Source organism: Orycteropus afer, unplaced genomic scaffold (assembly GCF_000298275.1).
Source record: "Orycteropus afer afer isolate SDZICR_OR568_19922 unplaced genomic scaffold, OryAfe1.0 scaffold00072, whole genome shotgun sequence".
NCBI classification, from domain to species: Eukaryota; Metazoa; Chordata; class Mammalia; order Tubulidentata; family Orycteropodidae; genus Orycteropus; species Orycteropus afer.
The window spans coordinates 4942993-4967612 of record NW_006921659.1 but is presented as its reverse complement, the minus strand read 5'-3'; the positions used below and the strand labels follow the sequence as shown (position 1 = coordinate 4967612).

Sequence of the window (24620 nt, the reverse complement as noted above, 5' to 3'; positions counted from 1 at the left end):
CCTCGGAAGGAAGATGGGGCAATCTACTTCTGTAGTGATACTGCCTTGGAAACCCAAGGAGGGGTTGCTATGAGTCAGGTCCAACTCAACGGCACATAACAACAACAACAACATCAATTTGAGAATGTTTGCTTCTTTTCCTAGTTTGTTGAGTTTTTATTATGAATGTGTTGAATTTTGTCAATTTTTTTCAGATGTTGTAATGATCATATGTTTTCTTACTATATTCTCATAACATGATAAATTACATTGATTGACTTTTTGGAAATGAAGCCAATCTTGCATTTCTGGGATAAGCTTCTGTGGGATATACAGTTAACTTTACCCAAATAATTTAGTCTTTGTTCTTGACTCCTGAGATATAACCTCTAAAACCTTGGAATTTCCCCCACTGGTTGAAGTGTCTTTGATGAGAGCTCTAGACCATACATACCTAACAGGTAATGCCAATGAGGTGACTGTTGGATGAGGGCTGGCCAATCCAGAAAGACCCACTAATATCAGCCTGACTTTAGGGGAGGCAAGTTGATAGTTAAGTTCATGTAATGGTTCAGTCAGTCTTGACTATGTGATGTTGTTGTTAGGTGCCCTTGAGTCAGTTCTGAGTCATGATGACCCTGTATACAACAGAACAAACCAGTGCCTGGTCCTGCACCATCCTCATGATGGTTGCTACGTTTGAGCCTGTTGTTGCCGCTACTGTGTCAATCCACCTCAATGGTCTTCTTTTTCACTGAACCTCTACTTTACAATCATGATATCCTTCTCCAGGGGACTGGTTCTTCCTGATAACATGTCTAAAGTACATGGGATGAAGTTGGGCCATCTTTGCTTCTCAGCAGCTGTTCTGGTTAGCTATGCCGCTCTGACACGAATATACCACAAATGGGATGGCCTTATCAAACAGGAGTTTATTCTCTTACAGTTTGGAGGCTTTAAGTCCAAGTTCAAAGTGCCAGGCTCTAGGGGCTGGGTGAAAGCCCCTCAGCCTTGGGCTTCAGCTCTGCCTCCACCTCCTGGCCCACTGAAGCTAGAGGCTTTTCTTCACTCAAACAGCTGCTGGCTGCTGAGGCTGACAAGCCCGAGGTTGACAAGTAAAAAGGCACAGTCCCGATATTACCAAATCACATGGCAGGCCATTAATTCAAGTCCATTGTAAGTCCCAAGGTCAGCAGAGCATGGCAGGCTGCTGAGCAATGACACGGTTACATGTAGGGTTAAAGGTGCCATAAGCTAGAGACCATTCCCAAAGCTGCTTCTTATATACCGGAAGCAGACCACATACTTAAAGCAGCTACTCAACTGCTTGTGGTAGATCCCATCATGGAGTTGATTGCCAGTCTCATCATGAAGAATAACTACCATCAGCTGCTCAGCCACTCAACCAGGCCCAGCCAAGTTGACATTGTTGTTCTCTTTCCAAGACAAATATGTTCATTCTTTTCACAGTCCATGGTATGCTCAATATTCTTTACCAACACAATAGTTCATATGTATCAGTTCTTCAGTTTTCCTTATTCATTGCCCAGTTTTTGCATTCATAGGAGGCAATTGAAAATATCATGATTTGGGTTAGGTACACCTTAGTCTTGAAAATGGTATCTTTGTTCTTTAACACTTTAAAGAAGTCTTTTGCAACAGATTTGCCCAGTGCAATATGTTGTTTGATTTCTTGACTGCTGTGGTTCCGTGGACATTGATTATAGATCCAAGTAAAATGAAATTCTTGATAACTTTAATATTTTCTCTGTATATCTTAATGTTGCTTATTGATCCACTTATGGAGATTTTTATTTTCTTATATTGAGATGTAATCCATACTGAAGGCTGTAATCTTCGATATTCATCAGTAAGTGCTTTGAGTCCTCTTTGCTTTCAGCAAGCAAGGTTGTATCATCTGTATATTGCAGGTTGATAATGAGTCTTCCTCCAATCCTGATGCCATACTCTTCTTTTATAGTCCAGCTTCTCAGATTATTGTTCAGCATACCAATGTTCTTGAATATAGAGTAGATGAAGCAAGCAGAAGAAATGATGAAAGAAAAGAGCTGAATAGAAGACTTCAAAGAGTAGCTCAAAAAGAAAAAGTAAAATATTATTATGAAATGTGCAGAGACCTGGAGTTATAAAACCAAAAGAGAAGAATATGCTCAACATTACTCAAGATGAAAGAACTGAGGAAAAAATTCAAGCCTCAAGCTGCAATATTGTAGGATTCTATCAGTAAAATATTGAATAACACAGGAAGCAGCGAAAGAAGATGGAAGGAATACACAAAGTCACTGTACCAAAAAGAATTGGTCAATTTTCAGTCATTTCAAGAGGTAGCTTATGATCAAGAATTGGTAATACTGAAGGAAGGAGTCCAAACTCCACTGAAGGCATTGGCGAAAAACAAAATTCTAGGAATTGATGGAATACCAATTGAGATGTTTCAACAAATGGTTGCAACCTTGAAACACTCACTCATCTATGCCAAGAAGTTTGGAGGACAGCTACCTGGCCAACTGACTGGAAGAGATCCATATTTGTGCCCATTCCAAAGAAAGGTGATCCAAAGGAATGTGGAAATTATTAAACAATACCATTAATATCATAGGCAAGTAAAATTTTGCTGAAGATAACTGAAAAATGGTTCCAGCATTATATCAACAAAGAACTGCCAGAAGTTCAAACTGGATTCAGAAGAGGACAAGGAATGAGGGATATTATTGCTGATGTCAGATGGATCTTGGCTGAAAGCAGAAAATACCAGAAAAATGTTTCCTTGTGTTTTATTGACTATGCAAAGGCATTTGACTATGTGGATCATAACAAAATTATGGGTAAAATTGCTAAGAATGAGAATTCCAGAATACTTAATTGTGCTCATGCAGAACCTGTACATAGACCAAGAGGCAGTTGTTTGAATAGAACAAGATGATACTGCATGGTTTAAAATCAGATGTGCATCAGGGTTGTATCTTTTCACCATACTTAAACAGCCTGTATACTAAGCAGTGTAATGAGACCTCCATATGAAAGCTCTAGATACTGACTCTCAGTGGGTTTCCTGGTTGGTGATAGACATCTTTGTTTGTGGGAGAGTAGTGCATCTTCTGGGACATGGAAGCTCTGCACTGGAAATCTTCCCAGATCTCTTTATAATATATGTCTACATTTGTATCTTTTTTGCTATGATACAATTATAACTGTAGGTATAATGCTTTCCTGAGTTCTGTGAGTCATTCTAACAAGTTATCTAACCTGAGAGAATAGTGGGAGTCAGCAGGTCAGAAGTGAGGGAAGGCCCAAGCCTGTGTCTGGCATCTAGAGGGGGTAGTGGGAAATCCCTTATTTGTAGCCAGCAGGTCAGAAATGAGGGAGGGTGCTGGGGATCCCCAAGCTTGTGGCTAGCATCTGGATTGTTGTGCAACCTTGGCAGTCTGGACGACTAGTGAGAACAAACCTAGCCCTGGTGGTTAGGGTCAGAGGAATACTGCATTTGTAGTTGGTGCCAAAACAAAGATGAATGGAATTGAATTGGTATGGACTGATTCAATTTAGCCTTCTTCAGTAATGAAGTTTTATCCCTTTGTGTATGTGGCTGGCCTCATAACATGAACTTGGAAGTGTTCCCTCCTCTGTTTTCTGAAGAGTTCATGTAAGTGTGGTGTTATTTAGTTTTAGTATATTTAACAGTTTACACCAGTGAAGGCATTTGCTTGTAGATTTTCCTTATGGGAAGGTCATTTATCATGAATTAAATTTCTTTAATTAATAGGCAGTTTTTTAGATTTTCAATTTCATTTTATGCCAGTTTTGGTAATTTATGTCTTTCAAGCAATTTGTGTCTTGTATCTAAGTTGTCTAATTTATTGACAGAATGTTTATAATGATTTCTTCTTCTTCTTTTTCATTGTGATTTGGGTGAAAATTTATAGAGCAGATTCATTTTCCATACAATAATTAAGACACATTTTGTTTCATGTTATTGATTGCAATCCCCATAATGTAACAGCTGTCTTCCCACTTCCTCCCTGTGGTTACCTTTTTGCCTGTGTCCTTCTTTCCTGTGCATTCCTGCCCTCTGAGCTAGCTTCTTGTGCAAATACCTTTCTGATCTCCCATGAGTGATTGTTCTAAGGAGCACACCTGGTGTAGATGTTCACCTTGTAGGCTTGCTTGTGGTTTGTCTGGAAGCCACCGGAGTGAGTTCGATTCTAGGCTTGAGAGTGACTAGGGGTCATAGTTTCGGGGGTTTTACCAGTTTCTATCAGACTAGTGGTGTAGTGCCTAAGGTATTTGACTAATAACCAGAAGGCTGATGGTTCAAACTCACCAGCCACTCCTCGGAAGGTTGGGCAATCTACTTCCGTAGTGATACTGCCTCGGAAACCCAAGGAGGAGTCGCTATGAGTCAAATCCAACTTGATGGCAGTGAGTTTGTTTTTGTTTTATCAGACTAGTAAGCCTGGTCTTTTTATGATTTTGAGTTTTGTTCCACATTTTTATCCCCACTCTATCTTATTATGATTTCTTATTATCCTTTTAATGTCTTTAGGAACTGTAGTGATATACTTTCTCTCATTACTGGTATTGGTAATTTGTGTTTCATGTCTTTTTTTTTTTTCTTGGCTACTCTAGGTACAGTTTTATCAATTATTTTTTATCTTTTCAAGGAACTAGTTTCTGATTTTATTGGTTTGCTCTATTGGTCTTTTAATTTTTTTCTATTGATTTCTGCTTTTTATTATTTTCTGTTTTATACTTACTTTGGGTTTCATTGGTTTTTTCTAGCTTCCTAAGGTAGAAGCTCAAATCATTGATTTAAAAACTTTCTTATTTTCTAATATAAGCATTTAAAGCAAAAATTTCTCTCTAAGCACTGCTTTAGTGACATTCATCACATTTTGATATGTTGTATTTTTTATTATCATTCATTTCAAAATATTTACTAATTACCCTCATGATTTTGTAATTGCTGTATGAGTTGTTTAAAAAGCATGTTGTTTAATTTCTAAGTGTTTGGAGAGTGTCTAGATATCTATTGATTTTTAGTTTATTCCGCTGTGATCACAGAACATTCTTGGTATAAATCCTTTCATATTTATGAGAGACGTGTTTTATGACTCTGCATATTGAACTCTGTTAACTATCTTATGTGTACTTGAAAACAATATGTAATCTGTCTTGCTATGTGCACTGGTCTATAAAAGTCAATTATATGAAGCTGGTTGACAGTATTGTCCCAGTCTGCTATATCTTTACTCATTTTCTGTTTACTTACTTTATGTTACTGAGAAAGGAGTGTTAATATCTCCCACTTTAATTGAGGAATTATCTTTCTTCTTTTAGTTTTATTAGTTTTTGCTTTATATGCTTTGAATCTGTGTTAATAGGTCTGTACATATTTAGGATTATGTCTTCTTGATGAGCAAATCCTCTAATTATTATGAAATAGCACTGTTTATCTTAAGTAATATTCTGTGGTGTAGTAAATTACTTAGTGTGGCTTTTCTAGCCATAAGTCTTTGTAAACTCTGTGGTGGAATTTGCTGTGAGCAACTGAGGAGCTCCTGATTGTAAAAGTAATCCACCTGGGGTATTTCTTTTGGGCATAACACAAAACGATGTTCTGGGAGGTTCCTGCTCTCTCTCAGGTGCTTAGAATTCCAATGTTATGATTGGTTAGTTTGGCCACTCTGCCAGGCTCAAAAGGAGGCCTCCTAGAGGCAGAAGAAGTCTCTCTCTCTGCTGCTGGTTGAGGAAGACGTGCTGCTGAAAGAGACACACGCTCCTGAAAGAGACACACACTACTGGGAAAGAGATGCAAGAGACACGCATTGCTGAGTAAGACACCGAGGGAAATGCACTGCTGGGGGAAAGACTGTGAGAGACTTGGCCGAGAGATGGTGGGCTGGGAGAGAGACTGAGTGTTTTTCCTGAACTTGAATTGTAGCCTGGTGCTTCCGCAATAAACCCCATAATCTGTGGGTTCTGTGTGGCCACTGCAGCGAATTATCAAACCCAGGAGAGAGGTGGTGGGCGCTTTGGGAGGAACAGTTGGAGAAAGGGCTGGAGGGAGGCATCATGTCTGGCCTCGTAGGAATAGGCCTTGGGCTATTGATGGTGATTCTGTCTTCCTCTTGTGGGATTAGAGGAGGTCAGAACATGTGGCCTCCCTGTCCTTTTAGCATATTCCTTATCTTGAAATATAGTTTGCCTTATATTCAGATAATCATTCCACCTTTCTTATGATTAGTGTTTGCATGGTATATCTGTTTTCATCCTGCTACTGTTAACTTGTGTGGGTTCCTGGTAGACAGTATGTATACTCAACTCTTGCTTTTTTATCTATTCTATCTCAGCTTCTAATTGGATTTTTTGGTCCATTTGAACTTACCAATATGGATCAATATCATTTGAATTAAGTCTGTCTTCTCATTTGTTTTCAACTTGTCCTTTCATTGTTTCTGATATTGTTTTATCTCTTGAGTTTTTTAATATTCTACTTTATTTCTGCTATTGACTTATTAGCTGTACTTCTCTGTTCAATCTAAAGTTTAAAATATGCCTTTTTAATCTATCACTGTGTTCTTTCAAGCTATATTATGTCAGACCCTTACAATGGTGTCCTTCTGTTTATCTTACCTTTCCCTTTGTTCATTATTGCCATACATTTTGCTCCTACATAGATGATCAATCCCACAATACATTATTATTGTTGTTTTAAGTAGTCACTTATCATCTAAAGAAATTAAAAAATAAGAAAATGAAATTATTTTTTTTCCTTAAATATTTACACTTTCCTATAGTCTTACAGTGGGAGCTCTGGTAGCATAGTGGCTAAGACACTTGCCTGCTGACCAGACAGCTGGCGGTTCAAACCCACCAGCCACTCCTCAGGAGGAAGGTTGGGCAATCCTACTTCCGTAGTGATACTGCCTTGGAAACCCAAGGAGGGGTCGCTATGAGTCGGGGGGCCGACTCGACGGCACATAACAACAACAACATAGTCTTACAGCAACATAGTCTTAATTTGTTATGTCCATCTGGTATAGTTTTTCTAAGCTTACAGACTTCTGCCAACATTTCCATGCAGCACAGATATGCTTTGGTAATGAATTCTTTTAACATTTATCTAAAAAAAAGTCTTCATTTTCTTTCATTATTTGAAAATTCTTTTTACTGTATATATAGAATTCTATGATTTTCTGCTTTTTCTCATTTTTAAATTATACACTGGATATTGAAAATATTAACTTGTCTAGGGTCTGAATTTAGTTGTCTTCTTTAAGCATGTTGAATTTTATTTTGGCAGGGAGTTAAGCTATTTGCATATCAATTTGATTTGTTCAAATTTAATTTTTAACATTTAAAAATGTTGTTGAGGTAATTATAGATTTACATGCAGTAATTAGAAATAATACAGATAGATCCCTTTACTCAGTTTCCCTCAATGGTAACATTTTGCAAAATTTTGTTATAATAGCACACTCAGGATATTAACATCAATACAATCCAGGGATCTTATTTAGATTTCTCTAGTTTCTGTACAAGGAGCTCTGGTGGCATAGTGCCTAAGGCGCTTGACTGCTAACCAGAAGGCTGGCGGTTCAAACCCACCAGCCACTCCTCAGAAGGAAGGTTGAGCAATCTACTTCTGTAGTGATACTGCCTCAGAAACCCAAGAAGGGGTCACTATGGGTCGGGTCCTACTCGACGGCACAAAGCATCAACAACAACAAGTTTCTGTACAAGCATGCAGATTTCTCTTGTATTCATTTTTTTTGTGTTTATTTAGTTCTATACAGTTTCATCACACGTAGGTCCATGTGTCTGCCACTATAGTCAACATACTGAACAGCTTCGTCAACAGAAGCGTCCCTTGCATTGCCCTTTTATAACCACACCTATTCTTTCCCCTTTTTCCCCACCTCCAAATCCTAGGAACCATTTATCTATTCTCCATTGCTAAAATCTTGTCATCTGAAAAATGTTACATAATGGAGTCATACAGCATGTAATCTTTGGGAGTGGCTTTTTTCATTCATCATAATTTCCTGGAGTTGCATTTAAATTTGTTGCATGTATTGATATCTCTGGAAATTGTTCTTTTTTACAACTTCCTGATCATCATTCTTTGCTACTCACTTCGTAGACTGTCACCCTAGACAGGAGCAGCCAAAGACTCGAGAGTATCCATATGTTGATTTCTGTGGTTCTTTCACTGTGTTGCTTCGTCTCCTCTGGCACTCTGTCTCACACATTCCAGCTGCCTTGTTAGCTGCTGTGGAGGTGGTACCTGATTCATGGCCACCCCACACACAACTCAGTGAAACGCCGCCTGGTCCTGCGCCATCCCCACAGTTGGTTGCAGATTGGATCATTGTGATCCATAGGGTTTTCACTGGTGGATTTTTGGAAGTTGATCACCAGGTCTTTCTTCACAGTCTGTTTTAGTCTGAAAGCTCTGCTGAAGCCTGTTCAGCATAATAGCAAAACCCACGCCTCCAAGCTGCCTTCCACTCCCATAATTCTGATCTCTCTTAAGCCCACTCAGCCAGATCTGTGTGCTTTACTTGGGGTCCTTCTTTTCTGTGCTGTGATCTGGAAGGTGCCTCCAAACAGAAAGCTAGAATGATTGTAGGACTCATCTCTTTTTCTCCTTTCTCTCAGGGATCAGAGTCTTGCCCCTTTTCAGTGCTACCTCTTGTCCAATATCTGAAAATACTTGTTCATTAAAAGCGTGAATTGTATTTTCATATACAACAAACTTTCTGGCATTCAAATGGCATGGGCCCAAAGTCACCTCATGGAATGAAGGGAGGCCCAAGAGATAGATATACACTTTATTTGCTGAGCTACTTTGGATTTTTAGTAATCACTGGGCCCTGTTTTGGTTACCTAGTGCTGTTCTAACAGAAAATATACCACAAATGGGATGGCTTTAAAAAACAGGAGTTTATTCTCTTACAGTTTTTGGAGGCTTTCAGTCCAAGTTCAAGGTGCCAGCCTGTAGGGGCTGGGTGAAAGCTCCTTGACCTTGGGCTCTGCCTCTTGCTCCCGGCCCACTGAAGCTAGAGGCATCTCTTCACTCAGGCAACTGCTAGCTGCTGAGGCTGACAAACCCAAGGTTAACAAGTGAAAAGTCATAGTCCCCATATTACCAAACCACATGGCAGGCCATTAATTCAAGCACATTGAAAGTCCCAAGATTGGCAGAGCATGGCAGGCTACTTAATGAAGACTCGGCTACATGGAGGGTTCAAGTATGCCAAAAAGCTGGAGGCAGTCCTCAAAGTTGCTTCTTACATACTGGAAGCAGCCCACATCTCTAAAGCAGCTACTCAGCTGCTCGCGGCGGAGTCCACCATGGAGTTGATTGCCAGTCTCATCATGGGGAATAACTGCCACCAGCTGCCCAGCCACTCAACCAGGCCCGGCCAAGTTGACAACAACCTTAACTACCACAGGCCCTGACAGGACAATGTGGGCGCTGTGGTGAATAGTCATGGAGGAAGAAAGGAGGATGTGAGACAGGTATCAGCACATCCTGGCCTGGCCTGCTGGGAATGCCTGGGATACAGACTGAACTTGCCACTGCTCCCAAAGTTCCAAGCTCTCTGTGAGAGAGCAAGGAATTTTGTGTATGCAGGTGTTCAATGCCTTGGGTGTTGGCTGTTTGATTACTAATGCAGTTGTGATTAAAAGTTTCAGAGGGTTGAAAATTAGATAATTATAAGTATTGACTGTATCATAATTTCTTTAAGTAGACCTCTTTTGAAAGACTTTTATTCTCAGCTTTTAAAAATGGAAGCATTATAATTGGCAATTCTCCAACTCTGATATATATTTTCAGTATTTATATTAGAACTAAAATTTATTTTTTATCTTTTAATTTTCTTATTTTTCATTTTGAATTTTCCCTTGGTGCCTAAGATAATTCCTCATTCAAAGTATTGGCCCAATAAACATTTCTTTAATTAAGTCATTTTGTTAATACTGCTATCTTTTGGAAGAAAGGATGAAGAATAAATAATGAGTAAATCTTGCCAGCGTGTGAACATAGTTCTCTGGGAAAATAGTGCCTGTATTGTCAGGTAAATGTTGTATTTCCTAAAAAACAGGATTTTAGGAGAAAAGAATATCAATATTTTGTTTTTAGCTAGCTTAAAAAGTAAACACCCCTTTCCAGAAAAGTAGCATAGTCTTAAGTTTTCAGTATAAGTGAGTGTGGTTTCAGTATCTCAAAACTAATGAACAATCATTGAAGCAATCAGTACATACTGTTTACTAGTATTTTTTTTTTTTTTTTCATTTTTAAGGTACGGGAAAAACAATGGTGATGGACATGTTTTATGCTTATGTGGAAGCGAAGAGGAAAAAAAGGGTTCATTTTCATGGTTTCATGCTAGATGTACACAGAAGTAAGTTGGTTATATGAAAGTAGTGATTTTAGTAAGCAAAAATACAGAAATGGTTTTCTTCGTGTAATGTTTTTTAAAAGTTAGATTTTTGCTTAAACTAAGGTTTTACCTGGTTTTGTTTGTTTTGTGGTATTTTGAAATTGTCAGTGATGCTTTTGGAGTTAGTCTTAAAAACAAATTCTTCTAAATAAGAGAACAGAGGTTACTGTATGGAAGTCAAGCATTTTCTATTTCTACTAAAAAGCAATTAAAAAATGGCAAAAACTCACCTATTTCAAGAAGCTGTACATGATTAGGTCTTTGCTCTGTGTCACCTTAGCAGGTATGTATTCACTTTGTACTTAGATGTATGCCTTATTGATTTGTCAGTGTTACTGTGTGATTTCATTTTTGCATTGTCTGCTAGCTACACTGTAACATGTCCAGGGTAGGGAACATGGTCATTTTCTCTTAATACTTTAAGCATTTAGTACATGTATAATGAATAAAGTGGGACTGGCTTTAGTGCATGAAGCTGCAGACAAGGGAGCATCCTGATTAGATATGCTGGACATAACATGCGGACATAACCCCCATCCCTCAGAACTAAGGTCCATCCGTCCATCCAGCTGTCTTTCTCTTTGTCATCACTGAGATGACTGAAGAGTGGAGGTGGAATAAACTCCACGTTTCCTTATAACCATGGGAATAAAATAATCTTTGAACAATTTATTTTGAGGTAGAGAAAATGTAACCAATTTCAATCAAATTTGATTGGATATTGAATTTAAGCTTAATTTTTAGGTCTATACTAGTTTCATTTAGAGATTTAAAAAAATGTTATAGTTGTCTAAAATATGTTATTAATATAATATTTGCTTTGTGTTTAATTTCACCCATTGAAGGAATACACCGCCTTAAACAGAGCTTGCCAAAAAGGAAACCAGGATTTATGGCTAAATCCTATGACCCAATAGCTCCTATAGCTGAAGAAATTAGTGAAGAAGCTTCTCTCTTATGTTTTGATGAATTTCAGGTAAGGCAGAGATTTTTTCATAGATGTGGAATGCTATATTGAATGAAGTGGTGAGGATTTCAATTCTGCCCCTGGTTTTATCATTGCTTTATAAGTTAATTTAACACATTATCTCTTATCCTTCAGTTTTACTGTCTAGTCCAGGAGTCAGCAAACCATGGCCCACACAGAGCAAATCTGTCCTGCACCTATTTTGTATGAACAGAGAGAAAAGAATGGTTTTTATATTTTTAAAAAGTTGTAAAGAAAGAAAGAAAAAAATCAGAATGCCGTAGGGACTGTATGTGGCTCAAAAACAGTAACAACAAATCAGGTGCCATAGAGTTGATTCTGACTAATGGCAGCTGTATGCATTTCAGAGTAGAACTGTAATTCAAAGGGTTTTCAATGGCTGTTATCTGTCAGATGTAGATTGCTAGGGGAAACTCTGGATGAGTTTGAACCACCAACCTTTCCATTAGTAACCAAGTGCTTAACTGTTTGTGCCACGCAGAGGCTCCATATGTGACTCACAAAGCCTGAAATAGTTTTTACAGAAAGAGTTTGTCCACTCCTAACTTCTAATCAGTGGGTTGACAGTTCTTCTGTACCACAGAGATAATGTAGTGATTGCAAAATAAAGGCTTTAAAGATTTTCAGTTTTTAAAAAAGGATTCTGTAATACAACATATATCGTCTTACAATGCAATAAATATAATGCGAAGTATATTCTTTATTGGTTGTAAGAGCAAATATAGCATGAAGGCAAACACTATGTCTGTATCCTATGACATGCTCCGTGTTATACTAGATACTCTAAGTTAGAACTTAACTTCCTTTTGGTCTATCTTTTTTCTTTAGTGGTTCTGAACTGTAATAGTTTTTCTGTAATGCTTATCATAAAAGCAATTGATTATTGGAATGGAAAAAGTCCACAGGGACTGAATATAAGCTTAAAAAGAGGGCTTCATACCCAAAGCTTTTGAAAAATATTTCATAGAGGGACCAGAGAACTCCTTTGTCTGTCTGCCTAGAACAAAGGCCTCGAGAACTGTCAAGGGTAGGGGGCTATTATTTGTTGTGTGCTTTTACTTCATTGTAGGCTCTGGGTTATTCATACATCTCTCTTAATCTTCACAATGTATCTGTGAGGGAATTGCCATAGCTGAACTTTTTTTTTTTTAAATTTTTATTGTGATTTGGGTGAAAGTTTACAGAGAAAATTCATTTTCCATACAGCAGTTCATGCACATTTTGTTTCATGACATTGGCTGCAATTCCCTCCATTGTAACAGCTCTCTTCCCACTTCCTTCTCATAGTTACCTCTTCCCTGTGTCCTTCCCTTCCACGTACTCCCCCTCCTCAGCTGTCTCCCTGTGCAAACACTGCTCTTCTGTTTGCCCTCACTCCAAGGAGTGTATCTACCTGATGTAAATGTTCACCCCATGTGCCTGTCTATTGTCTGTCTGGAAGTCACAGGAGTGAGTTCAGTTCCAGACCTGAAGAGTAACTAGGGGCAATAGTTTCAGGGGTCTTACCAGGTTCTCTCTGACCAGCAAACCTGGTCTTTTCTTCTTTTAATGATTTTGAGTTTTGTTTTACATTGTTCTCTCACTCTATCCAGGATCTCCTGCACTGATCCTCCTCTGAGTGGTTGACATTGGTAGCCAGATACCATCTAGTTCTTCTGGCTAAGGATCACGTGGTCTACCAGTCCCTTGGACTAATTGTTTCCATGCACCTTTAGTTTTCTTCATTCTTCTTTGCTCTGGATGAGGAGAGACCCATCATTGCATCTAGATGGCCACTTGCAAGCTTTAAGACCCCAGTTGCAACTCAACCAAAGTAGGATGTAGAACAATGTTTTTGTGTAGTATGTTACGGCAATTGAGCTTGATGTCCCCTGAGACTACGGTCCTGAGCCCGCAGGTCCAACTACTCACTCCTTCCGTGTAGTTAGCTGTGACCAAGAAGCCAGCAAAACCTTGCCCCTTGTCAGCTCTACTATACACCCAGACATTCTTACAGCACATTCAAGTATGCATGTAGAAACATTCATTGTCTACTAACCCTATACATGGTCATGGGCACACTCCCTCCTGCCTAGACATAGCTGATCATTCAGCCTGTCCATCCGTCTATCTACCAGTAGATCAATGCTTGCCATCACTGACAATGCAGTACTGTACATGTAAAAGGGTTCATCTTTGTTGTGTGTACCTCCTGTGTACCTCTCTCTGTCTTCCTTTTCCTCAGTGCCACCATGTTGATCACTTGCTTACGGTACATTGCCCTTCCCTTCAGCCAAATCAATACTTGTCTCTTCTTATCTAGCATGTTCCCCCTGGCTCCCCTCTCTGGTAATCAACAAAGAAAGCTTCCTTTCATATATAAACCTTTCCTTGAATTTTTACAGTAATGGACTAATCCAATATTTGTCCTTCTGTAATTGACTTATTTCACTCAGCATAGTGTCCTCCAAGTTCATTCACTTTACGTAGTGTTTCGCAGATTCTGCATTATTCTTTTGTGTTACATAGTATTCCATTGTGTGTTTATACCATAGTTTGGCTCATTCTTTTGTTGATGGGCACTTAGGTTGTTTCTATCTCTTTGCTATTGTGAATAGTGGTGTGATGAACATGGGTGTGAATCTATCTGTTCTTGTCCTGGCTCTCACTTCTTTAGGATATATACCTAGTACTGGGATTGCTGGATCAAATGGCTTACCTGAACTTTTAAAGTTTCTTCCAGTTTTCAGATTCTCTGCAATTATACATTTAAATCGGTAGTGAATTATTTCGTGCTCTTCTGTGTTTTGAAACCTAGATTAGTGGGAAGATGCTGTGGCCAGGATCCTTTTATCCAAATGATGTGTGATGAGTTTGCTTTATCAGTTGGATAGATATAACCAACAACAGCCTTGATTTATGATGGGAGGGGGAAAATTTTTCACTAGGAAAACCATCTGGAAAGGAGAAATCTTTGCTTCTTTTTCCCTTCATGTCATATTAAGACAGCCTGGTGCTCACCCTCTATATTGTAAGCTACAAAGGTCTTCCGAGAAAAGGCTTATGGAAAAGATCGGATGTTCTCCTGCCACTCCAAAGAGGCATGTTCAGTGCACCAATATAGAGCAGAAAGAGAAGGGCATTGTTTAGTTCTTCCAAAAATACCACTGACTTATGCTGCCTTCAAAAAAAAAAAATCAGTCTTATTTTTTTCCATTACTAGCCTTTTAATAAAACCAAAATATTTCTAAATAAAATTAAATTGTTACAGTTCAATTCTTGATTATGAAATGGGAATTAAAAATACAAAAGTATAATATTAACATATATATAACCTTTGTAAAATGACTCATGATTTACAAAGTATTTTTACATCCTTACTCTATTTAATCCTATAGTTATTATTATCTATCATATCGATGAGGAATCTAAAAGCATAAAAATTTCCTAGGTATCATGTGAAAGCCTTAACTTAAAAATGTGAATTTCAAAACATTCAGAGACATGATTGGCATGTTTCTATGATATGAGAGCCACTGAAAGGCGAGACTGTTTAAGAAAATTAAGAGCTATGAAAACCTGGCAGGAGATCCTGAAGAAGATAAGTAACAAATAGGGCCAACTTACTATTGAACACGGTAGGTACACTGTCTGGGGCCAGGATACTTTAAGAGGCCCAAGACATGTCTTTAATTTTTTTTTTAAATCTGAGGCTAAAATGAATATATCAAGAATGAATATATGATAATGAATTCAGCCTGGATTTGTCTTTTTATGAACACAGTCATAAAGTAAAAATTTGTGTGTGTGTGTGTGTGTGTGTGTGTGTGGTGTTTTTTCAATTGAGGAAGAGACTCAAGAAGAAAATGCCCAGTGTCGAGGGCCTAGGAAAGTTATAATGCCACCTGGTAGTGGGGTCCTGACCGAAAGCTGCATTGGGCATTCTCCAGTGAGTTTAGATTTCCAAATGTCGCTACTTAGATAGGAAGCAGGTATCGAGATACTGGTGTTGCACATGAGGTGAGTCCTGCAAAAGACCACTGTGTCAGTCAATATCTGCTTATACCCAATATGGAGAAGAACCACCAGATAAAGAGAGCATGTAAGGGGCAGAGCTGATCTCTGAGCAGAGTGGATTTCCTAGTTTGAGTATCCTGGTCTGTCTTCTACTGGTCTTGGAGAAACTCCTCCAGCATACCACATTGACATTATTGCAAGTTCAAATCCCTACTTGTCCCACTTATCTGAAATTCAAGAAGATAAAAGGACACTCCAGAATGTTGTCACACTAGAACTCTGATCCCCCACCCCCAACCACACAAGCTGGAACAAAGAAGCAGGGCCTTTGGACTGGATGTTCCCTGTGCTAACAGCTGTCTTTCCCCCAGTGATCCATAAGGCTAACCCCCTCCCTTCTTCACATCTTTGCTCACTTCCGTCCTTCTTAACAAGGCCCATCCTGACACTGATTTAAAATTGCAGTTTGCCATTGACCCCTACACTTACAGTGCTCTTTATCCTTCCCTTTTTCCCCTATAACATGCATCACCTTCTAACATAGTATGTACTTTACTTATTTATTATGTTTATTGTCTATATTTCTCTATAAGAAGGTAAGCTTGAAGGCAGGGATCTTTGTTAATTGATATTTCCTGAGTGTCTACAACAGAGCCTGGGAATGAATGGGTAAATCCTAGGGCCAAATCGTAACTCTTGAAGTAGTTTCCCAATGAAGCCTCACTCACTTTTATATGTAATACTATTCCTCATGTGAAATCAGCACTTACAGAACCCAAGATATATTCCAATCTAAACTCATATTTTTCCCTGTTGATATTGTCAATTATCTTAACTTTTTTGTTGTTTAATTTAATAGATAAAAATGGTGGGAGGGGAGGGGAAGGAACACCACACAAAAAAGCATTGACCCATGTCACTTTAGTTTTGTGTATTTCACTGTACATAAATGATATTTCAATAAAATGTATTTTTTTAAAAAAAGAAAATGGTAGCTTGTTTTAATTTACATTCCTTTAAGAAATAATATGGTTGAATTTTTTCTAGATTTGTTTTAAAACCCAAAAAAATCTCTGGCGTTGAGTCAATTTCAACTCATCATGACCCTATAGGACAGGGTAGAACTGCCCCATTAGGGTCTCCAAGGTTGTAAATCTTTGTGGAAGCAGACTATTACATCTTTCTCCCACAGAGTAGCTGGTGGGTTTGAACCATTGGCTTTTTGGTTAGCAGTTAAGTTCTTTAACCACTGTGCCACCAAGTCTCCTCACATTGTTTAGTTACTAGTTAAAGTCACCTTATATGAACTACTTGAAGCTTTGCCCATTTATTTATTGCAATGTTTACAATCCATCTATTATAGATATTTGATAATAAAATTAGCTACTGTTTGAGTGCTTTCTATATCCCTATGTTCTTAGTTACTCTACTTTGCTTTGGATAGTTCCATGTTAATTCTGGGAGCTCTGTTCCATAGTGCCTAAGGCACTTGACTGCTAACCAGAAGGCTGGCGGTTCAAACCCACCGGCCACTCCTCTGAAGGAAGGTTGGGCAATCTTACTTCTGTGGTGATACCACCTCGGAAACCCAAGGAGAGGTCGCTATGAGTCGGGGCTGACTCGATGGCACATAACAACACAACAACAACATACATATACATAGGAAGAGCCCTGGTAACATAGTGCCTAAGGCATTTGACTGCTTACCAGAAGGCTGGAGGTTCAAACCCACCAGCCACTCCTCGGAAGGAAGGTTGGGCAATCTACTTCCGTAATGATACTGCCTCAGAAACCCAAGGAGGGGTCGCTATGAGTCTGGTCTGACTGGATGGCACATAACAACAACAACAACATACATATACATAATATGGTATTATACTATCATATATATCATAAATTAAAAAAAAAAAATCCCCAAACCCACTTCCATTGAGTCGATTCTGACTCATAGTGGGCCCCTTTGAGTTGCCAAGACTGTAAATCTTTAGGGAAGTAGATTGCCTCATCTTCTTCCCACAGAGGAGCTGAGGGGTTTGAACTGTTGACCTTCTGGTTAGCAACCAGATACCTTATCCGCTATACCAGAGCTCCTTAGGCATAGTTAACATTTCTTGAGCATTTACTATATGTCTCATAACAATTTTGCAAGATAGGTATTATTACTTCCTTCATTATATTGATAAAGAAATCGAGGGTCAGAGAGATTAAATATTTACGTGGCCAAGGTCACACAGCTGATAACTAATAATTTCAATCCAGAATCAGTGCTCCTAATCACTAGGAACAGTGATGTACTGCATCCTTCCTGGCACGTGAAATTTATTTTTAAAATTTTTTATTGTGCTTTAGGTGAAAGTTTACAGAACAAATTTATTTCTCGTTTGATTGTTTGTACATAAAGTGTTTTGCATGTGTAGTCTTGTGTTATGTGTTTAGATATATAGTTCTAGAGTTGGGTAGGGTTTTAGTGGATGTTTTAAGGAAATAAATTAAATTATCCTTAAATTTATTAATTCTAGTACAATACATTGCTAATTTATTAAGAAAGAATCTTTATTCTTTCTTAAGAAAGAAATGTTATTCTTAATGACAGAATGTCTACAATCATTATTTCACTTTTAAAATGGAATCAGATAAGTAATCTTGATTTCCAAGTAGTTATTATTGGCCCTTACATGGTCTTAATTAATATATTTGTTTTACCAGGAAGATGAATGAGAATCAGTGCTGCTTAAAGCAAGGATATGATTTTTCTTTTTTGTGCTTTTGAGGTTATGGAATTTTTAAGATTATGTTTTGGTAGCATTCAGATTACATTTGCAGAATCTGTTTCTTAGTGGCTTGGTCATCTTTACTAAATGTAGCAATTCCGTTTTACCTGTGGCATCAGATACACCATTCTTATTTTACCGGAAGAATGTGTCTAGATCAGTTGTTTTTATGTGTTTTAGTTGCTGAAATGAAAGAATTGCTTATCCTCAAAGTTTTCTTTAGGGTCTTTATTATATACTCTTTGAATATTTATGTTTCTTGTTAAATTGTTTACGATTCTGAAGACATTAGAATACTGAAGGAAACTGATTTTTTACAGAATGCATTTCTTCATGGTTCTTTTTAGGGACACTGGATAGATGTTTTCCTAATGTGGTCTGAAAAAAAAAATTCTGATGAGCAAAATATCATGCAAAATTCTCCTCTATAAGCTATCAATATCATTTAAAAAATAGTTTTAACCATTTTTATAAAGCAGGGAAGCTATTAAAAACTGCTAATAAAAAATAGGTGCTTATTTTTGTGCTAATACTAATTACTGCTAATGCATGCTTATGTTTGTCACTCATTATATGGCACTGTACCAATCAGTGGATGACTGAGACTCAAGCACTTACACATGTAAATTAACCATTAGATTTTTTTTCTTTTTTACTTAAGTGAGTCATAATGGAAAGCAACTCTAGGTCATAAAAAATCTTTTCTCTTTAATGCTAATGAAATGTCTCCACTGTGTGTTAGCAGACTACCCTGACTGGTAATCTGTAGCTCTCTCTTTTGTTCCTGGTGGTAATGAAATGCTGGGTGCTGAAAAAAACCCGCGCTGCAAGAATGTGTGGCCAATTGTCTTCTGTTCACTTATACTGTAAAATTACTGTTCCCCAGCAAAGCTGAACAAGTATGGGGACAAGATCAAAAGAGTATACACTGGCACCCGGCTACAGCAAGTGACTCCTGCTTTATTAATTAGCCATAGCTCCTCCAAGTTAATTTACTCTGATAGGGCAAAAACATTCTGTAATACAAAAACAACAAATTATAACTCAACCACAAGCCTTTATTGTTTGCTTTCTCCAACTTTCAGTTTAAACCTTTGCACCATGTTATTAGCTAAATGTCCCCTCATTTTTCTGAACCTTAGGGCACAAAAGCTATTTTTAATTTTGTACAAAAAATCAATGATATAGTCAAATGAACATTTTATTCTCTGAAATTGGGTAACTTTTAATTGGCATCATTCTTTTTAAAAGTCAGTGTAGTTGGAATCCAATTTAAAAATGCAGTTGCTTCTAAAATTTGCAAGCTGTTTTTTTCCTCTCATCAGAAATGCCACTGGTGTTCAAGCATTTGAAAAGGACCTTCTCTGTGTTTCTGCAGAAGCAAAATTTGACAGTGATGCTGAGCTCCAAATTAATAATATCAGTACTACTTTCCTTTTAATTTTAATCACCACTTTGGAAGCTTCTGAAGTCTTTTTATTTCAAGGAAACTTCAGCTGTTTTTTAGTTAGTATGTTTAAAAGTTGTAGCCTGTGACAGCAAAACACAAACCAAAAAACGACCTGCACATCCCCATTTCGTGGTTTTTGTTTTGTTCAGGTGAGAAGGACATAAACTTTTGAGTAGAATGTCAGTTGTAAAGAGAAAGGCGCTTCAGGCCTGTGTAACCCAGGTTGTTATCGTTTGTTGTGTTATAGCTGTTTAGTTGGTAACTTTCAGTATTTTGGTCTCATTGGAAGAATTCTTCTAGTTTCTATGTGCTCTGATATAATTGAAAAATAGCAATATGATATATTTTGTGATTTATATACTTATATATAATTTAATTGAGATTATTTGAAATATGCTATTAAAGAAATATCAAAATATTTTAAAATTAGGAGTATCTAAAACCCATGCTGTTATATTCTTAGGGGAAGTTAGAATGATTCACATCAGCCTTCAGTCTACATTTGTTTTTGAAGTCAATTTCCTCCTCCCTTTAATGGCTATATTTTTTCATGAGTTTTTAAAGCTTTTTTTTTTTTTTTTAAGTTATCATTAAGTTTATTTTCTAATGTGAATCTTAAAATAATTTTTGAAAGGATCGATAATTCTATGTCTCTCTATCACCCCACTGAGGTGGGATGGTTATTTCTGCATCATGATTTCTAGTGTTGCCAGTTTTTTTTAAAGCACTATAGTAACTATTCTTTTAGTGTTTTTTTTTTTTTTTTCTCCCCCTCCCCTCTGTGGAAGGAATATTTGTGTTTGCGAAGGTTAGCAGAGGCTGGCTGTGCTGGAAGTGACTGCAGTGCCTTTTGATTATTCATGGACAGTAATAGAAGGCACTTAAAAAGAACAATGAAATTGCTTATTTTTGTGATGGGCCATCTGTTGAATTGTTTTGTGCAACAATTGCACAATAGTATCTATGTCATATCATTCTATTTTCAACAGCAGCTGATTATGTCTCACTGGCTACTTGTCCTTATTTCTAAAGTCCCATGACCATTTAAAGTCACCTTTCCAGGGACCTTTGCTGAAGGTATTAGAAATCTCAAATAGCCAGTGTTTTTTTTTTTTTCAAATTCTCTTTTATTCTCTCTCTCCTTTTTTGGAGGCTGGAGGCTGGGAGAAGGGGGGTTGGTCATATTAGTTCTAATTAATTAGACTTCCTAAATGTTTTGGACAATTACTATGCTTTCCACCTGTAGTTCCATAATGGAAGTTAACACGGAACTATTTGATTATTTATGTAGAAATGATAGGCTTGCAGAAAAGGAGAGTCAAGTTTAAAAGACTGCTGTATAGTCTTTCATGCTTTTAATTATCTACTCTTTTCTTCATGATGATAATTAGAAATTTTCTCTTGGAATTCACTGCCATCTTAAAAAAAAAAAAAAAAGATGAGCCATTAGCATATTTGTTTGAGCAGAAGTGAAGTTAAAATAAAACAAATGTGTTGTTGTCCCTAGGTCACTGACATTGCTGATGCTATGATTCTGAAACAGCTTTTTGAAAATCTGTTCAAAAACGGAGTCGTCGTTGTGGCAACATCCAACAGGCCACCGGAAGGTAAAACAAACATTGTGCTAGCCTTACCCAATTAGGTGGAAACTAACAAGCTTCTAAAAATCCATAGTTTTGTTAATAAGTCTGATGACTTTGCTTATCATTTGCTTTATGATTGACTTAATCTGAAAAATCAATGGGTGTTTGTATTTGAGAAATGTTTATGTTTTTAGCAAGATAAATTAAGAGTGCTCTCCCATGTTTGGTATGCTTGCTGTTTTTCTCTGAATATTAGATATGTTGCATGTGCATACCAAAGTGTGGGCCTTTCTAACTACTTTTTATGGGCCATAAAAGACACTCAATGAAATGAAACACAAAACTCCTAATTAAATTTTAGAGAAAGAGTGAAACCTCACTTACACAAGTGCTTTCTAATACTCTACTTTAATTGTGGCTTGTTAGAAAAGTGCTTAGGAATTAAAATACAAATAAAATGTAGATAAAAAGCAAGTTTAAAGTCTTGTATCTTTCAGCTCATCATGTGGTCAAGTGAAGGTCTGATAGTAATATTTTATTATTAGACTTAATGGTAACACATTTTTAAAACTATAAATGAAGACAATAGTCTGTTTTTTTTTTTTCTATATGGAAGGCCTGATTTTAAAATATTAGTTCTACTGGTTAAAAAAATACCCATGGAGAACTTGCTATAGTCCAGCTATTGTGCTACATTCTTAGTATTTCACTATGACTAAGTTTTGTCTGGGCCCACAGCCACTCACACAGGGCAGCATGGAGGTGGGAGAGCTATGGGCAGGTAGCGTTAGAGGATCATTTTTGGAGCTAAGCCTGGATGGATAGATAGAAGCCAGATTGCAACCCATTCTTTAGCAAATCTTTATTCATTTTTCAGAAAATCATTACTGAAAGCTTTCTTTGTACCCAGAATGATTCCTGATCTTAGTGGAGGTGAAGCTGGACTGTACTATAGCTGACTTGTTGACTTACCAGTGTCATCAGTATTACCTTCAGACATTTGATGACAAATCATGTTCATAAAAAGCCAAGTGCTAGAACAAGCTGGAAACTCCCTAGCTAACAAAGAGTACTGAAAGGCAAATTGCAGTTGGCTGCTTAGGCTATTGCAGTGTGGTCAGCTGAGCAAGGGAAACATGAGGTAAGCTGAGCAAGGACAGCCACTAGGAAAAGTTAAGGAACATGCGGGAGCTCACAGCTTTGTAGGGGCGAACAGAGTTACAGGCCCACCAAGGTAGTGTGCAGAAATCAGACATAGAGCTGCTCTTCTGGGGAAGACTGAAAGTTTAAGATGGAGAGTTGCAAAAATTGGACATTAGCCACAAACCTATTGACAGACTTTTCTAAAACGTGCTATAGAAGCAGAGCTTCAAACCGGTTCATTCCCCTGCTGAGAATTTGCATTTCCACCTCAGGTATACTGGATCAGAATCTACGTTTTAATTATACGTGAGAGTAATCTGGAGATCTTGTTCAACTGTAGATTCTGATTCAGTATATCTGGGATGTTGTTGTTGTTATTATGTGCCGTCGAGTCGGCCCTGACTCATAGCAACCCCTCCGTGGGTTTTCGAGGCAGAGTCACTACGGAAGTAGGATTGCCCAACCTTCCTTCCGAGGAGTGGCTGGTGGGTTTGAACCGCTAGCCTTCTGGTTAGCAGTCAAGTGCCTTAGGCACTACGCTACCAGAGCTCCTATCTGGGATAGAAATGCAAATTCTCAGCTGGGGGTTGAACCACAGTGAACTGGTTTGAATCCCTGTGTGGAAGGGATGTTGGTCATATACCTGGGGTTTAGCCATAGCAAATAAACAGTCATCAGAAATAATTTAGTATTTTTATATATAGAAGATGACTTACGTGTAATTTCAAACAGGACTCAGAGAATCTTAGTCTTAGTAGTTCAGGATCACATGGGTATTAGGAAAAGGCAAAACCTTAAGATGGAGAATGCATCAGTGGTTGCCAGGGGTTTGGGCAAGGGAGGTGTTTGACTACAAAGGAGCCCACAAGAGAATATTTTGGCATGATAGAACTATTCTGTATCCTGATTGTGATGATGTTACATGTGTTAAACTTATAGAACCGTATATGGTTTTACTTGTGCTTACTTACTAATCTGTAGTGAACAATTTCACACTCTTTCATCACATCAAAGAGTCTCCTTCTACATGTGGCTGGCATCTGTCTCTTCCTAACTTTCCAGCACCTTCCTACGGAAACAAATTCTCTTTTCAAGCTCTGGTGGCATAGTGCCTAAGGCATTTGACTGCTAACCTGAAGGCTGGCAGTTCAAACCCACCAGCTACTCCTCAGAAGGTAGGTTGGGCAATCTACTTCCATAATGATACTGCCTCAGAAACCCAAGCAGGGGTCGCTATGAGTTGGATCTGACCTGACAGCAGTGAGTTTGGTTTGGTTTTTAATGGTGAAAAAACACGTGAAACTGTTCACTACAAATTAGTTAGTTAGTAAGCACAAGTAAGCCCTTGTTTACCTTGCTTATTGGGGAAACCATCCTTGAGTTACCAGAAAAAAGTTAATTTTACTCAATGTAAATTAAAAACAAATCACGTAGAGAGTGAATGGCGGAAATGGGACTAGGCTTTAGGTTTGGGGACTCTAGGTTTTCTCCTTGTTGATCATTACTGATCTTTGCCCGTGCTGTCCTCTTTGCCAACCATTAAAATACATTCATCTTTTATTTTAGTTCACAGCTTTTGATCCACATGCCAAGATAGTATTTTCTTAAAATCAAACCTACTTATTCTCAGAATGCTAGAAGAAGTGGGGAAGAGCCTTCTTGGTAAAGTTTTGAGGGGAAGCCCAGGGACTGTCGGGAAAATGGCTCATTTGAGGAACTGAAAGGTAGCCAGTGTAGCTGGACTGCAGAGAGTGAGGGGAAGCAGGGTGCAGGGAGGTGTAAGATGAATCTGGAGATGTGACAGTTAGGCTTCTTAAAGCAACAATAAGAATTTTAGACTTTACTGTATGAGAAATAAGTCACTGAATTCAAGTGCTTTGACAAGGGAACAGAAATACCACTTGTAGTGTGGAGAATGCAAGGAAATGTTAAGAGGTTATTGCAGTACACTGGTCAAGAAACAATGACATGTTGGTATAAGCAGTGGTGTACTGTTTTGTTGTGCTATATATAAGGTCAAGAGCTCTGGTGGCATAATGGTTAAAGCATTTGGCTGGTAACCAAAGGTCAGTGGTTTGAACCCACGAGCTGCTTCTGCAGGAGAAAAATGAAGCAGTCCACTTCTGTAAGATTTACATCCTTGGAAACCTTATGGAGTAGTTCTACTCTACCATAAAGAGTTACTGTAAATTGGAATAGACTCAGTGGCAGCAGTGGGTTTGGTTTTGGTTTCATATA

At 37.9% G+C, this 24620-nt stretch overlaps 1 protein-coding gene across 1 annotated transcript in view; it reads left to right on the top strand.

Annotated features, from left to right (window-relative positions):
* Positions 1–24620, top strand: part of AFG1L (AFG1 like ATPase) — a 341083-nt gene that overhangs the window by 88921 nt on the left and 227542 nt on the right. The window contains exons 4-6 of the mRNA XM_007940863.1: positions 10311–10412; positions 11297–11427; positions 21164–21263. Of these exons, the coding sequence (XP_007939054.1) occupies positions 10311–10412; positions 11297–11427; positions 21164–21263 (333 nt within the window). The remainder of the gene's footprint in view (positions 1–10310; positions 10413–11296; positions 11428–21163; positions 21264–24620) is intronic.